The 16,775-nt window shown below is 32.6% G+C and overlaps 2 protein-coding genes across 2 annotated transcripts; one reads left to right on the forward strand and one right to left on the reverse strand.

The window, feature by feature from the left end:
• Positions 1-7,640: 7,640 nt before the first annotated feature.
• On the reverse strand, positions 7,641-8,744 carry LOC139872016 (uncharacterized). The gene is made up of 3 exons (XM_071859833.1): positions 8,459-8,744; positions 8,245-8,415; positions 7,641-8,044 (listed from the first exon to the last, which is right to left on the reverse strand). The coding sequence occupies exons 1-3, from the start codon at positions 8,742-8,744 to the stop codon at positions 7,641-7,643; spliced, it is 861 nt and encodes a 286-aa protein (XP_071715934.1).
• A 2,054-nt stretch (positions 8,745-10,798) lies between these two features.
• On the forward strand, positions 10,799-16,684 carry LOC139860188 (protein EARLY FLOWERING 3-like). The gene is made up of 6 exons (XM_071848962.1): positions 10,799-11,273; positions 11,616-11,799; positions 13,765-14,486; positions 14,915-14,966; positions 15,263-15,701; positions 15,927-16,684. Exons 2-6 carry the CDS (start codon positions 11,623-11,625, stop codon positions 16,469-16,471), a joined length of 1,935 nt encoding a protein of 644 aa, XP_071705063.1. The 5' UTR covers positions 10,799-11,273; positions 11,616-11,622; the 3' UTR covers positions 16,472-16,684.
• Positions 16,685-16,775: the final 91 nt, after the last annotated feature.

Here is a 16,775-nt window from a genome sequence, read left to right on the forward strand (position 1 = left end):
GCTTTTAATCGTCTTTTATATCGTGTTCATAATAATGATAATAATAGTAATCAAAATAATTTGGTGTTACAAATATTTGTTTTAATTACACTAATATTAATAATAATAGTTACTATAACATTATTAACGATAATACTAATAATTATCTTAATGATAATATAGTAATAATAATAATAACAATAACAATAACCATTTTTAAATAATGACATATATATATATTAATAATGATAATAATAATAATAATAATAATAATAATACTAATAATAATAATAATAATAATAATAATAATAATAATAATAATTGGATAATAATAATAATACTAATTATAACTTTAACGATAATAAGGATAGTTATACTAATAAAAAAAAAATTTTTAATGATAAATCCCTTTTATTTACAAAGATAATAATAATGATAATAATAAGATAAAACTAGAACGACGATAAAAATGACGATAATAATAATCATTTTTAATAAAAATATCGAAAATTCAATTGATTATAACTTCTAATCCGTTCATCGAAACCATTCGATATCTAAAGGAAAAGTTCTTAATTTTTCGCTAGCTTTCCAAGGACATGCATATCTTATACCTTATCTCAACAGCAAGTGTAACTAATTCAAGATTCAACCTAACCTGTCTAAGGGCAATATCAAAAGTACAAGCATGCATAATCCTAAATACTCGAGCACTAGTCAGGGATACACTATTAGTATGTAAAAGTTAAATTATGAGTACTCACGTATCAATATTGAGATTCAATATTGCAGGAAAGGTACGTAGACGCAACGGAAATGATAAACACTATATTGACCTCACGAGCATACCCATGAACCATACTCAATCACCTCCATAGCTATAACCCATGATTTCCTTAATCCTATCCTACTCGAAAAACAATTTCGAAATCACTCGGACAGCACTCCGTCGTAATATTTTTTGTATACTAATAATATCTTAAAATAATACGGAGTAAATATATATATGTAAATCGATTGAGAGAGTTTAGAGGAAAAATATTTTCAAGTTTCTATGAAATAATGAAACCTATTGAATTCTATTTATAATAGATTTTTGAATTATTAAAGTGAATTATTAAAGTATGAATTATTAAAGTGAATTATTAAAGTATGAATTATTAAAGTGAATTATTAAAGTATGAATTATTAAAGTGAATTATTAAAGTATGAATTATTAAAGTTAAAGTAAAGTAAAAATAAAGTAAAGGTAAAGTTTAAGTATATTAAAAGTATAAAACTATGTACGTATAATACGCCTATAAATATATATAATATTAATTTAAATCGTTATATATTTAATAAAATAAAATATAAATATCGTTATCTTTATCATACTTGTTAAATAATGAGTTGTCAAAAGTGGTTCTAGATATTTATAAAAGTTATATACGTTTTAATAATAAAGTTCTTTTTAAACTGAAAACGTTTTTGTACGTTTGAAACTAAATAGATCAATCGAGTCTTTATGAGATTCAATCTTCCACTATCCTTTGTCTAGTTCTCAATGATTGACAATTTGTTCTTATTTATAAATTACTTTACCATTTTCCGAATATTGTTAAAATGGAAAGATTTCTCAAATCAACGTGGGCCTTTCAACAGAGACTTGTAATCATAATTCAATATATCTGATAATTCAATCATTTGATCTTATCTTCTAATTCCATTGATAAACATTTTGAAACAGATACAATCATATAAAGTATTTAATCTAATATTTTGTTTACGTTTCAAGTTATAATATATATACACATATACATATATAATCATATTCGTTTAATGGTTCGTGAATCGTTGGAACTTGGTCAAGGTTGAATGAATGTATGAACATAGTTTAAAATTCTTGAAATTTAACTTAACAAATATTGCTTATCGTGTCGGAAACATATAAAGATTAAAGTTTAAATTTGGTTGAAAATTTCCGGGTTGTCACATCAATCGTGACTACGTCAAAAGTTAAGGCGAACATTTAATTTTCTCATTCACTCCTTTACGATAGCTTCGTTTATACGCTTCCTATAATCGAATCATTTTATCCATATTATTCAATAGTGATAAAACTTTATTTTTCAACTTATATTCATCATTACAATATTCTTATTGTAAACAACGACGATCTCTATCAAATTTCATGATTGTGATTTTAACCAACTCCTATCTATTTGTCTGCCCTAATATTGCGGCACCTCAAAGTTTTAAATGAGCTCAATACTATTCATAACACATTTCATGTATCTAATTTACTGAAACGACTTGTATAACATCATCATTTTGAATGATCTCCGCATTAATAATAAAATGCACTTCATAGAAGAACCTGTAGAAATTATGGTTCAAATGCTTGAAACAAAACAATATTATATCCATTGGAATTCACGAAAGGCCCCGAACATACCTGGGAACGTGAAGACCAAATAAAACGTAAATATCCTCGTCTATGTACGAACAACGCCGATTGATGGTAACAACTAAATTTCGGGACGAAATTTAGTTTAACAGGTAGGTACTATAACAACCCGAAAATTTCCGACAAAATTTAAACACAATTTCATTTAACTTCGATCAATTTCCGACGATTCACGAACAACCAATTATAAAAAGATATGTAAATATATATGTGTGTGTATATACAACATTTACAATCATTATTATTATCAATATTATTATTGTAAATTATTGATTGTAATTCGTATTATAATTACTCTTATTATTATCATACTTATAAATATTGTAATCATTATCATTATTATTATTATAAAAACAATATAATTTATTAATATCATTATCATTATAATTAGTAAGTAAAATTATGACTTTAGTTATTATTATGATTATTAATTATTATTACCATTATCATTATCATTAATAATTAATATAGTTATTATTATTAATATAAAAATAATACTATTTATTATCATTATCATAAATTATCATAAACAATTATTATTTCTATTATTACTTTTATTATTATGAATAATATTATCAAATTATTATTATTAAATATATTTATCAATAATTAATATTAATTAAAAATAAATTAAAAGTCAAAAGATATGTACTAAATTTAAAAAAAAAAAAACGAGATCCTGATCCTTCAGTATGTTTTTATTTTAATCTCCTGATTTTTTTATATATCTGCTTTTGATTTTTTTTATAAGCGTGATTATTATTATTATTTTTTTTAATCTGCTACTGGTAATGAGTTTGTTTTCAATCGACCTCCACCTTGATGAATTATTATCAATCATTCAATTACCATTATAAAACCCTGTCAGCTATTCAGACAAAGAGAAAACAGAAAAAAAAAAGAAAAAAAAAGAAAAGAAGTCGTATACCTCTGTTCATGGGTTATTTTTCAAAATATTCGAAAACGAATGAATTTCAAAAATCTATAATTGTAGTCTTGTTAGGAATCACAAACTCAAACTATCTGCAAGGTTTCACGATCCAATTTTTTATATTGACTGAGAATTCGCGAAGTCAAAGTTTATTTTCAAAAGTCAACCATTTTGTTCTTGGAGAAATTCGAAATCGTTTTAATGTTTTCAGTTAAATTGGTGATTTGAAAACATTCTAGGAGTCTTTTTAAACACATTTCATGTTATACGCATTACCTAAAACGTACTCGAATTCAAAAATCAATTTCTTATTTTTTAAACCTTACGAAGAACAGCAGCAGCACTCTATCTTTTTTTTATTTTTATTTTTTTCGTGTCTGCTAATTAAAATCAATTACAAGTTGTATATATATTCCAGTATCAAATCCTAAATCAAAACATTTAAATAGCTGTTATGAGTTTTGGGTTCAGTCGATTTAATTGTTTGAAGAAGAAGAACAGCAGATAGGTTAAGTTATTAAGTTTTAATCCTGGGTTATAACAGAAAAACAAAAGCAGCACAGATGGTCTTGGGTGTTTTGTGTAATCGAGAGGTCTCGGGTTCGAGTCCCGTCTTTGGCATTTTTTTTTAAGAAAGCTTCCTAAGGTAGTTTCATTATTATTATTATTATTATTATTATTATTATTATTATTATTATTATTATTATTATTATTATTATTATTATTATTATTATTATTATTATTATTATTATTATTATTATTATTATTATTATAATTATTATAATTATTATTATTATTATTGTTATTATAATTATTGTTACTAGTATTTAAAAAGTATTACTAGTATTATTACTAGTAAAAGTATTAGTTACCACTTTAGAATTACTATTATTATTATTATTATTTTGAAAACAAAACAACTTATTATTATAAATATTAGTAGTAGTATCACTTCCTAAATATTAAGATTATTTTTATCATAAATACTATTATTAATATTATCACTATTATTATTAATATGATTAATACTATGGTTATTATTAAAAAGTATTATCATTATTATCATTTTTACAAAAGTTATCATTTTTGCTATCATTACTATGAGTATTATTATTGAAGTTACAAAATAATACAACTCATTATTCATTATCATTATTAATATTATTTTATCAAACAAATACTTATATATATATATATATATATATATATATATATATATATATATATATATATATATATATATATATATATATGTATAAGTATATAGATACAAAAATATATAATGATTGAAATAATATATATAAACTTATTCGATTACAAGTATATGTGTTAATATATATACTTGATATAGGTTCGTGAATCCGAGGACAACTCTGCACTTGTTCAGTGCCATCATACTCGTAAAATACGAAATACAGTATCGTAAGTTCATTTGCTCCCTTTTTATCTATATTTTTGGGCTGAGAATACATGCACTATTTTTATAACTGTTTTACACGTTAGACACAAGTACTCAAACTTTTATGCTATATACGTGCTTTGTCATGCTAAATCCCTGCCGTAATATCGTTAATTGCTGAGGTATACGATGCAAGCTTAGTTATTGTGAGTAGCGCTACTGAGAGTGACGTCTCTAGTCAGTTGACCGTTGGTCTTTGACTACATAATAATGATTCAACGACATGAATAACAAGTGTCACGGGGTAACTTTTGTTTAGTCGCGATATTACAAACTCAGCATTACTTTTAGATTGGTATTTCTATATCAATCAACACTTCATATTGATATTTCTATATCAACTTTATTAAATCTTGTGGTCTAACACTATTATTGAAATCATTATTTATGATAAACCTATGAACTCACCAACCTTTTGGTTGACATTATTTAGCATGTTTATTCTCAGGTTCTACATAATGCTTTCGCTGTGTATTTGCTAATTGAAAGCAACATTTCAATGAGTCATTCATGGATAATTTGAAGGACTTGCATTTGCTAATTTGATGATGATTGCTTGCCATATTTGGAGTCTTCATTACATATCATACCAATTAAAGACATTTAATGCATTGTTCATTAAATACAATGTAATCTATTTATCTTCCGCTGCAAAACTCAATAAAACGTCTTATATAGAGTCGTTCTCGTTTATACAACTGTGATTAGATATATTTAGTGACGTTATTCTTCCAGGCCCTATCAGGAGGACGTCACATGAACCACTATAAATCCTTGTGTCTATGTTCTTTACATTACTTTCCTTATCATTTTGAACATATACACCACACACATTAAGTTTGAGTTGAACTGATTGATCATAGTTAATCAAATTCGGTGATTAATCGAAAAAGTGTTACAAACGTATTAAGTAACTATTCACCCCCCTCTAGTTACTTACACATTCAAAGCCTCGTGTAACCCGAACTGAATCAACACATCCTTGACTTGAATTTTTCACAAACCAAAATTGATTCTTCTATCAAATTTCTCTACATCAAACCTCATTAGACCATACTTCGACATCATATAACCGAGACCTTGGTCAAACCTAATGCCCTGATTAAGAAAAATAAATGGCTAGACATATATAGCGGAAAAGAAGGATCCTTTTGGTACCTGACCGTTCATAAAATTCAATAACCAAGCTCAACTAGAAACGCCAGACAACATTTAAATTCTCAAATTAGTTAACTAAGCTCTGATATCAGTTTGTTGGAAAAACGGCCTCACTTAGTTCTCATCCAATCTCGATGACAAACAGTAGAGAAATTAAAAACACAAGAACTAACGTGGAAACTCTAAAATGGAGGAAACTAGGGTCTCCTAAAGAGAGCATTTCCAATATATCACAAATTGTTACAATAACATAGACTGATCATTCTCTTCAGATCAACTACACTCTCTAAAGATCCAACTCTACAATATTCTCAGACAAGAGAAAAAAAAACAAGACTCAAAACATTAAAGTGTATTGATTTTTGAGTGTATTATTTTTTGGTGCATCTTGAAATGAAGACTTGATCTCTCCGTTTATAGTCAATTTTAACTTGGCCACCAATCTCTCTATGTCCTTCAAGTTCACATTATCTTCCAAGTTTACCTTGCTCTTCAAATTCACAAGTTAGAGCCTTCCACAAATTTGGAAAATTGGAAGTAATATGTAGCAGACCGTTGAACTAAATTAGGTTTTAAATTTTAGATTTGTTGGTTAATAAAGAGGATTTGATTGTTGATTTAATTATATGATGTGAGAATAGTAATGAGGGAGATTAGATGAGGAAGGTGAGCAATAAATTGATGGGAAAACGAAGATGTGAAGTAGTGACTGAAGGATGTGTTGCGATGCATTATGAAGATGTTATAATTTATATTGAAGGCTTTGTTATTATGTTTATGTTATAATGTTGTAATTGATGATATTGATAATAATATTTATCATCGATGATAATATTTGATAAATTTGAAGTTGAAAAGGGACTTTTTGAATTTTAATATGAATATTGATGAAGTTGATGAAAAAGATGAAGGTGGAGGAGAATATATATGCAAAAGTATATATATATATATATATATATATATATATATATATATATATATATATATATATATATATATATTGAAAAGCAAACAATATAAATTTATATTAAAAACAAAGAATATGTACAAGTAAAGTAAGTAGCAGTAAAACCTAACACAGAGAGGGATGGGGATAAGAAACAAAGAACCCATGCCCTATAACTAAACTATAGGACCTGTATACACATATCTATCAATTTACATCCTACAGATTTATACAGCAACAAAATACATTGCACCATTGAAGAAAGCAACTGTTACTCCTCTAGATAAGTAGATGGATTTACGAGCCATTGATTCCAATCCCACTTTTTCTTTCGCGAACGACTAGATATACACTCAAAGCTTTTTATTTGAATCTCGTTTAGAGTAACCGATGCACACCACCATTTGTTCTTGAAGGATTTTTGGTTACGATTTTTCCATATATAGTATCCACTTATCCATTCAATAGCTTGCCACAATTTAATCCCCCATCTCGAAGTGATTTTTTGGTTCTTACCGCAAAAAATGTCATCAATACATAAATTACTCATAACTCCTAGCTTCCACCAATTAAGAACCTTTTCCCAAATATCCATCGCATTTTTGCAAAATATTAGAACATGCTCAATGGACTCGGTATCGCCGTCACACGTGGGACAACGAACATAACCCAAATCAATGCCCCGTTTGTCTATTCCAGTTAACACCGAAAGACGTCTTTATTTTGCCCTCCACACAAATATCTGAAGTTTCAATGGAACGAGGTTGTTTTTCATTGTTTCAGTTTCCCACTTGTTTGGAATCAAGCTTTCTTCGTCAATGAGATTTGCTAGGCATTTGGTTGTGAACACCCCATTAGATCCCAAAGTCCATACCCATCTGTCATGTTGCCTACTAGGTTTATTCAGCTCTCCTATTTCAGCAGCTAGTTCACACAACTCATCGCCCGTTCTACCACTTGGTATCCTAGACCAGTTCCAAGAGAAAATACATCCCGACTCATCCCATGTAACTCTATCCTTCACTAACGCATGCTTCTCCGAATCAAGCAAATAAAGTCTTCGAAATCTGCACTTTAGTTGAGTATTTCCCAGCCAAAAATCTTCCCAAAACCGATCTCTATCTTAAAAGAGTCTTTGAAATTAGAACCCGTAATGTTTAAACCAACCCCATTTTTTACAATGTTCATCCATGTAGACCCATTTCGAGATGCATTACCCGAAGCCAAATCACCCCCTAAACCCTCATTTTGCCCATAAATACTTTTGATGATTTTGATCCAAAGTGAGTTAATTTCAACTTTGAATCTCCACCACCACTTACCCATTAAAGCCCGATTTTTACCATTAAGTGACCCAATACCCAACCCTCCCGACTCATACGAACATAGAACTCGATCCCATTTCATCCAAGCCAACTTAGATTTGTCACCCGCCCCGCCCCAAAAGAAAGTACGACTTAGTTTTTCAAGCGAAGATAACACACCTTGGGGAGCTCGAAACAAAGAGAAGTAATACAACGAGAGACTACTAAGAACCGATTTGATGAGGGTTAGACGACCACCAAAAGACAATGTTTTTGATCTCCAATCGGAAAGCTTTAGATTTGAACCTTTCTATCACTGGAGCCCAATCACCGGCTTTGTTCATTTTTGACCCAATCGGAAGACCCAAATACAAAAAAGGAATAGAGCCAATTTGACAACCAATCCGATTAGCCATGAAAGTAAGTTCCTGGTTTTCGACACCAATTCCGTATAAACAACTCTTGTGAGAATTCACTTTTAGACCCGAGATCAATTCAAAGCTATTGAGCAACATCATTGTATTGGTCACATTTTGTCTACTCCAATTGCCGAAGTATATCGTGTCATCCGCGTATTATAAGTGTGATATCGCAATCTCATCTCGCCCAATTTTTACACCCCTGATCAGGTTACGATCGAATGCAGCTTTTGTCAGGAGGTTGAGACCCTCAGCTGCGATGATAAATAGGAACGGTGAGATGGGGTCTCCTTGTCTGACCCCCTTCCTAGTACAAATTCCCTTGTTGGGGAGCCGTTTAGAAGAATAGAAACCGAAGCGGAAGAGAGGCACGATTTGATCCACTTTCTCCATTTTTCTTTGAAACCCATGTGCTCGAGAATGTCAAATAGAAAATCCCACCTGATGCTAACAAAAGCTTTCTCAAAATCCACTTTAAAGATAAAGCTTTTCCTTTTATTTTTCTTTAGGTCGAAGATTGCTTCATTAGCTATAAGAACTCCATTGAGGGTCATTCTTTCCTTCATAAAAGCACTTTGTTCCATTCCAACAAGAAACGGGATCACTCTTCTAATTCGGTTGGCGAGTAGCTTAGCCACTATCTTATAATAGCAGCCAATAAGGCTAATGGGTATGAAATCTGCCATTGAGATAACATTCGGGTTTTTGGTACTAAAGTAATAAAAGACGCGCTACAACCCTTTGAGATCTCACCATTCAGCCAAAACCAGTCAAACCTTAAGATCATGTTTAATTAATTCCCAATACGTCTTAAAAATCTTGAAGTTGAAACCGTCGGGCCCCGGAGCCTTTGAGCTTCCACAACTTTTAATGGCTTCCCATATCTCTCTTTCTTCGAAAGGTCTTTCAAGATACAACGCTTCATCTTCCGACAATTTTTTGAAAGGAAGTTCACTTACGTACGTAACTTGACTAGAATTTGCATATGGATCCTTGAAGAGGTTCTCATAATAACGGAGAGCTTCCTGTTTTAATGCACCGGGGTCATCCTCCCACAGACCATTAACATTTAGCCCCCTGATATTATTGTAGTTTTGTCGTCTTTGGATATAAGAGTGGAAGAATCTAGTGTTCTCGTCACCCTCTAGCGCCCACTTAGTTTTGGCTTTTTGCTTTAGCATATTTCTTTTTTGATGGCACTCGCGGGCGACAGGCACAGATCATGTATACCCGAGACTCGCCCATCAAGATTTTTCTTTACCCGCGGATACCCGTTTAGCCGCCAACAGGTAAAAGTTTCTGCCCGTACCCGCGACGCGCGGATAAACCCACATGTTTACAAAATGTATACTTTAACTAAATTTTAATCACTGATGCCCATTACTCGCGGGTAAACTCGCAAATAATTATGAAAATACATTGAAAAATTAAATTATATAATATATAATTAAGTATATGCATATGGGTACACGGGTATACTCACGGGTAGCTTAAACGAGCATCATAGATTGACGAGTCGAGTTTTACCAGCGACGGGTATGAAATACCCGCAATCCGCCCGCGATTTGCCAACGGCTACAAAATTTTACCCGACCCGTGCCCGCGGGTACAATTTTTTATAAATACGCGTCCGTCACGGGCACGGGTACCCGCGGGTCGCTGGTTTTTTCTCGTCCATTGCCATCCCTAATTACTAGATAGCCTAGTTTTTAGGGTCTCGAGTTCTTTACAAGAAGTCTCAAGTTCAATTCCCGGGGATGAATATTTAGTGGTGGTCGAAGAAGGGTTGAAAACAGTCAGGTAGTAATTCTGCTGGGCTACGTACATTAGAGTACGAGCTCGAATTACTCGCCCTCTCGATAGCAGAAAATCTGTACTTTTTTACAAAAATATCTCACATGAGGAACACATATTGTAATTTAACAAAGCATGATTAACGGCCGTCAAATGGAAACATCAGGGTTGTTCAAGTAAAATACTCTAGACTAACCAAACCATGTAGTTTTGAGAAAAACCTACCCCATAATTTTATCGAGAAACAAACTTGCAAGTTGCAACTTAAAAATTAAGTGTACTGTAGACTGTAGATAAATAAATAGATATGCTATCGTATTTTATATCTCAGCTCAACCACATTCAAGATTCTGGTTCTATCTTCAAAAATCTCGGGTCCACTTGCCTGAACTTTTTGCCAATATTAAATTTCATGTGACCTTTTTGCTCGACTTTTAGTTAATTTCCATGTTATTGTTGTTGTCCATCGAATTACATTTCTCCACAACCCCACATCCATTTCATCTCTAGAATCATCAGGTTCTGTTCTTGTTGCCCTAATTGGGCCAGTTTCAAGATCCACGAATTTGTGATAAAAATTTCATCTTTGCTATCTTGGGTGTCTTAATTTTCCTAATTCGAAGTGGGTTTTGCTTTGAATCTGTTATTTTTTGGAAGATTTGAATTCTATGTGGTTGAGTTCATCTGATTAGGTTATTTGTGTTGCAAGTTCTCAATTTGGGGGATTCAATTGAACGAAGAAAGTTTGAGCAAACGTGGAATCATTTAGGGGTTTTTATTTGTGCGTGAAATCAATGCTATTCGAAATTAAAATTATTGGTTTTAATCTATAAGGTATGTCTAATGTTATCTGCTGTCTGTAACTATTGGATGCTGTATTTTGTGTTCTATTATTTTAATGTCCTTATTCAACTATTTATATCAGTTTAATCAAAAATTGGGTATTGTTCTCTCTTTTCTTTGTGACGAAATTTTAAAAATTTAGCATTTTTATGTTCTTTGAAAAACCCTTATTAATTACTGTATATATTTAAAGGCTGAAAATTAGTTTCTTTGACTTCCAAAGTCAAAATCCAGCTCCTTTAAAAGGGAAGATGATGAGAATTAAGAAATGTTCTTAACGTTTTTAGTTATATATCTTGTTATGATGATGATATTGTGTGGTTGATTTGATAGATTGAAGATGAAAAGAGGGAAAGATGAAGATAAAAAAATGGGGCCAATGTTTCCAAGGCTTCATGTTAATGATACTGAAAAAGGAGGTCCAAGGGCACCTCCTAGAAACAAAATGGCTCTTTATGAACAGCTTAGTATTCCTTCACAATGGTTCAACGGCGGCGTGCCGTCATCTTCAACCGCGGTGAGTTAAAAAAAAATTAATAAAGGAAGTTATGCTTCTATATGAACTGATACATGTCAATTATACCATATATGTATTGAATACCATATTCCTTTGCTATATGTGATTTTATGTGATGATCTGAAGTAATCATTGATCAAATGGTATTTTGAATGTGCTTTATTTGTTTCATTACATTAAGGAATAGAAAAAATAATCTGAGCGAACATTTGTTTGCAAAAACTTAATGCGTCTTATGAAATGAGAACTTAAGTATCTCAAAGAAGGCGTAATGTTGGCATATATAATTTGATTTTACTTTTTGTTGCATCTTGTATGCCACTGATTATCAAAAGTAATTTGTTAATTCGTTTGAAAACACAAATCATAGCACCCCCTATACTTTACGTTGTAGAACTCACGGGATAAAGTTGCAGCTGAATTGGTATTCAGTACTTAGACCGTTTGTTACGCTGCATAACCCATGTCGTGGGATCTGATGTGGCACACAAGCAACACCCTTTTTTGGGGGTATGGGGCGTGGTTGGGCGTGGGTGAGATCCCAACGGGAAAGGCAACGGGGTGTCGGTTATTCTGATTGGTTGATTTTTTATTATTTAGTTTAAATTATATTTCCTTTATCATCTTTTTACCCAATTACCAATCATATTTTACCTCATCAGCACAACGCCTCCGACCCACACTCCAACCCACACCACCGTAACTTTACATTTTCAACCCACACCGCCATGTCATAAAAAAAAAAAAAAAAAAAAAAACCCTAACCTACACCCATACTCACACCACCAACCTACACTGCACTTCATAACAAATTGTCTTATGTCAAATAAACCATCTCTTTATGCGTATAATAAGGACCTGTTTACTTGGGACTTAATTGTGATTAATGTCTTGGACAAATTATTCGGTCATCACCATGAGGTGTTTACTTAAGACTTAATTTTTGTCCTGAATTGAGCCAATAACTGTACCAGTCACCAGAAAAACCAGTGTACTCCCCATTCACCCAAACATCTTCCAATATTACCCTTATGCGTTTACAAAAAGAACACCCAAATTAATTTCACCATTAACCCTTCAATCTCTGGTGACACCATGTAGCAGTAGCAAAAATTACGTTTACGATTAAAAATTCACTTTCATGAAGATCACAATCAAGATCGGAAGTTGTTATTAAATTACAGTAACCACTTTTAGGTAATTTATAAATAAAATGTACTCCGTATATCATTTACCTAATGAACTGTTTTCTTCTCAGATGGCACGCTCAAAATCAAAAGTCGATTAATTTAAATCTTTGGGTCAAAATTGAATGTCATTCGGTTTTAATTTTATTCATCGAACGCTCGAAAATCGAATGACGAGTTGAAGAAATTGATAAAGAGCGTTAAGTTGAAGAAATAGGGTGGGCTCTTGATTTCTTGATTTTTCTTGTTTGTTGTTAGATGGTGGAAGCGAGAAAGTTCTAGAGAATAGATGAAACAAAAACAAATACTCGTAGGTTGTATATAATATAAATATAAATATAAATAAATAAGAAATAAGAATAAGAATTGTAATTATAAATTAAATTAAATTAAATTAAATTAAATTAAATATAGTTATAATAATATTCTCCATAAGAGTTTATTTAAAGGCTGTACATGGAGTAAATAATTTTAGATTATAAATAAACATAAGCATTAATTAATTATAAATAAAAAAATCAATAGTGAACGATTTACATAAAAAGAAAATAATTATTTAATTTAAGGTTAAATTGGTCAATTTGATTATTCAGACAATCTGTTCAGCACAAAAAGTAAACAACATTATACATTCACTGATTAATGGATAATGCCATCAATATCTATAATGTCATCTATATCCATAACATGACTTAACCAGGAAATAAGTAAACAGGCCCTAAGTCTTGATAATGGTTTAAGTTTATTTGAAAATTTTATCGTTATCTTATGATTCTAGGGAGCTATGAATGAAAGGGGCACGTTTTCCCCCTGTCAACAATCTTCTACGGTTCACCCAACCAGAAAAGCAGATACTCGCCATTCGGATTTCAACAATCATCAACGAGTGCAACAAGAGAATCACACAACAGAAGAAGAAGATGACTTCAGGGTCCCAATTTTCGACCAACAATCAGGGACAAGTCAAAATCACAGTAAAAAACGTCAACAAAATAGAGAAAATGGAAGTAGTGTTACTCCGTTTGGTGCCCATTTTTTAGGCCGTTTGGCACACGTTCAGCCTGCTAAACAAAACAATAATAATAAAATTCAAAAAGAGAACTCTTTTGCTAGATCTGATGCCTCAAATCAATCGACACGACCGATCATCAATGCTCCATTCAAGGAGACGAATGAATCTTCTCACATAAATGGTTTAAGTAATAATAATGTGAATACAAGGGATTATCGAGCTGACTCACAAGCAGACAACACTTTATGGGGCGATAGTGTTGTAAACGAGGCATCTAAAGGTAGTGGGTACGCGAATAATTCCGTACCGTTGAGGGACGTTCAAGAACATGCATTAAGAAGCCCTAACGATCCTGCTACTACTAACGCTGATGCTGTTTCTGAGACATCAATGGTTGATTCGGTCTGCGGAGTCGATATTTCTCCGGATGATGTTGTCGGGATTATTGGTCAAAAACATTTTTGGAAGGCAAGAAGAGCTATCGTCAAGTAAATTCTTCTACTTAAACCCACTTAATTGCTTATTGCTGACCGTATCTTAGAGCAAGGTTGCAAAAATCGCTGCTCGGGGACGGGAGTACTCGGTCGGGATTCTTGAGGGAGTACTCGGCAACTCCGGGAGTACTCGAATATTGACCAAGTTTGACTTTGACCAATTGTGACTGATTTTGACTGTTTTTCCGAGTAATCCCGAGTTTTGACCGATTTTTTGAGTAATCCCGAGTTTATGTTAAAGCAGGCCAGGACAGTGGGTTTTACCCAGAAACGCTTTATCTGTCGATTTGATTAATTAATGGTTGATGTGTTAGTTATGACTAAAAAAAACACAAAACCTTATATATTAAAAGTAAACTTTTGTAATATGATATGAAAGTTGTGTGTCTCAGACTCTCATTTGCATTCTTTATTGCTTGCAGTCAACAAAGAGTGTTTGCTGTTCAAGTGTTCGAGCTCCACAGATTAATAAAGGTAATTTTGGTTAACTGCCTATTTGGTATTTATAATCTTTAACTATTGCCCTCGTATCGTTGATGTTTTTTGGCTTATGGTCCTGGAAGTCAAAATGATTGCAAGCCTTTACCGAAGTATAGTTTAGCTTTGAAAGATTTGGGACTTGTATGAAACCTCACTAATGATTTGTGAAATGTAAAAGGTGACAAAATGGGCGGGTGGGTAATGGGTCAAAATAGCTAAGTTTAATGTGCGAATTAATGCATGGTTGGATGTGTAACTAAGCAAATATTTGTACTTGAATACGTTAACAGGTTCAGAGATTAATTGCTGGATCACCTCAGCTTTTGGTTGATGAAAGTGCGTATGTGGCAAAACCGGCAAAAGTCTCTCCAATCAAGAAACTTCCGATTGAATATGTTCTGAAATCTAGTCTAAATACGCCCAATCAAAAAATTAACGCCGAGAAGCCGAACGATGACACGGAGTTCTCAGCCGAGAATGCCGTTGGGAAGGCATCGTTATCTTCTGTGCAAAATGGCAGCCAGACAACAAATTGCAGACCGTTTGGTGGTCCACCGTCGGACCCTAATATGGGCTCTTGGAATTTTAATGGGCCACCTGGACACCAATGGTTGATTCCTGTCATGACTCCATCTGAAGGGCTTGTCTACAAACCATACCCTGGGCCTGGATTTATGGGCCCCGCGTATGGTGGATGCGGTCCTCCTGGATCCATGCCACCCATAATAGGCAAGTGCTACAAATTTTGAACTTTTTTTGTTTTTTTTTTTTTTACAAATTTGAATATAAAATTGGCTTACAAACTTAGACCGTTTGCTAGGGCTGCACATGAAAATATGTGTTTGCATTTGTCTCCTTTTAATGAATATGCGTCTGAACCTCCAAAAACGCATCTATGACCATGAACATCGAATATACAAGTTGATATTGAATTTGTTTTTTATTATTAAACAGGACATAATTTTCCGAACTATGGTATCCCACCTTCAGATCATCATCGTCATTATGAAGGGGGGCCCACTGGGGTTCATCCATTCGCTCCTTGCCCTCCTCCTAGTCATGGCTACTTCCCTGCTTACGGTATGCAAAGGGCTAGTCCACCGGTGTCGAGCTCCACCAGGTTCGAACCTTCGAACCCGAATCCGAACCCAAACCCAAACCCATTCAACCTGCAGCGCCAAGGCTCAAGTAACGTTCCAATTGAGAAAAAGGGATCAGCAGTTCCAAATCCGGTCAAGTTTAAACCTTATAAAGATAATGAGGTACAAGCCAGTACAGCAAGCAGTCGAAGTGATAAAACAAAAGACCGAAATGCCCTTCCTCTTTTCCCAACCTCTACTCCTACTCCTACTCCTGTTCCTGAACCAGCTCAGGTTGAAACTGTGGGCCCCCCACGTGTTATCAGAGTTGTACCTCATAATGCTCGGTCAGCAACTGCTTCTGTAGCACGGATCTTTCGGTCTATACAAGAAGAAAGAATGCAGTATGATGAAGGGTAGGTCATCTTGATGATCGATTGGTGTTGTACTTTGTGCATCTATTATTGTAACTTTTGCCTAAATGTTTTGAGTGTTGAATACACTAGGATATGTGTGTATATATTATATCCAAAGATTATGACATGAGTTGGTGTTGTAACAGTACATGCAGTAAGTTTGTGTTGTAAAATTTTGAAGCTGTACACATGATGAAATGCAAATTAAAGCTTATTACTTGCCTAAAGTTGCTCTTTGTTCATTGGATTCATATGTTTTTGGAAGCTGTTTGAATTATTGTACTAAAATTCTTGAAAGCTACATATTA

This window comes from Rutidosis leptorrhynchoides, chromosome 1 (genome assembly GCF_046630445.1).
Source record: "Rutidosis leptorrhynchoides isolate AG116_Rl617_1_P2 chromosome 1, CSIRO_AGI_Rlap_v1, whole genome shotgun sequence".
NCBI lineage: Eukaryota > Viridiplantae > Streptophyta > Magnoliopsida > Asterales > Asteraceae > Rutidosis > Rutidosis leptorrhynchoides.

Excerpts from the sequence above, each read along its gene's own strand:
- LOC139872016 (XM_071859833.1), bottom strand. The coding sequence starts at position 8,744 with ATGATGTTGCTCAATAGCTTTGAATTGATCTCGGGTCTAAAAGTGAAT. Across the intron at positions 8,416-8,458 it reads GTCTAACCCTCATCAAATCG|CTCCCCAAGGTGTGTTATCT; the intron begins GTTCTTAGTAGT and ends CTTTGTTTCGAG. Across the intron at positions 8,045-8,244 it reads TAAAAATCGGGCTTTAATGG|ATAGAGATCGGTTTTGGGAA; the intron begins GTAAGTGGTGGT and ends GACTCTTTTAAG.
- LOC139860188 (XM_071848962.1), top strand. The coding sequence starts at position 11,623 with ATGAAAAGAGGGAAAGATGAAGATAAAAAAATGGGGCCAATGTTTCCA. Across the intron at positions 14,967-15,262 it reads AGCTCCACAGATTAATAAAG|GTTCAGAGATTAATTGCTGG; the intron begins GTAATTTTGGTT and ends ATACGTTAACAG. Across the intron at positions 15,702-15,926 it reads ATCCATGCCACCCATAATAG|GACATAATTTTCCGAACTAT; the intron begins GCAAGTGCTACA and ends ATTATTAAACAG.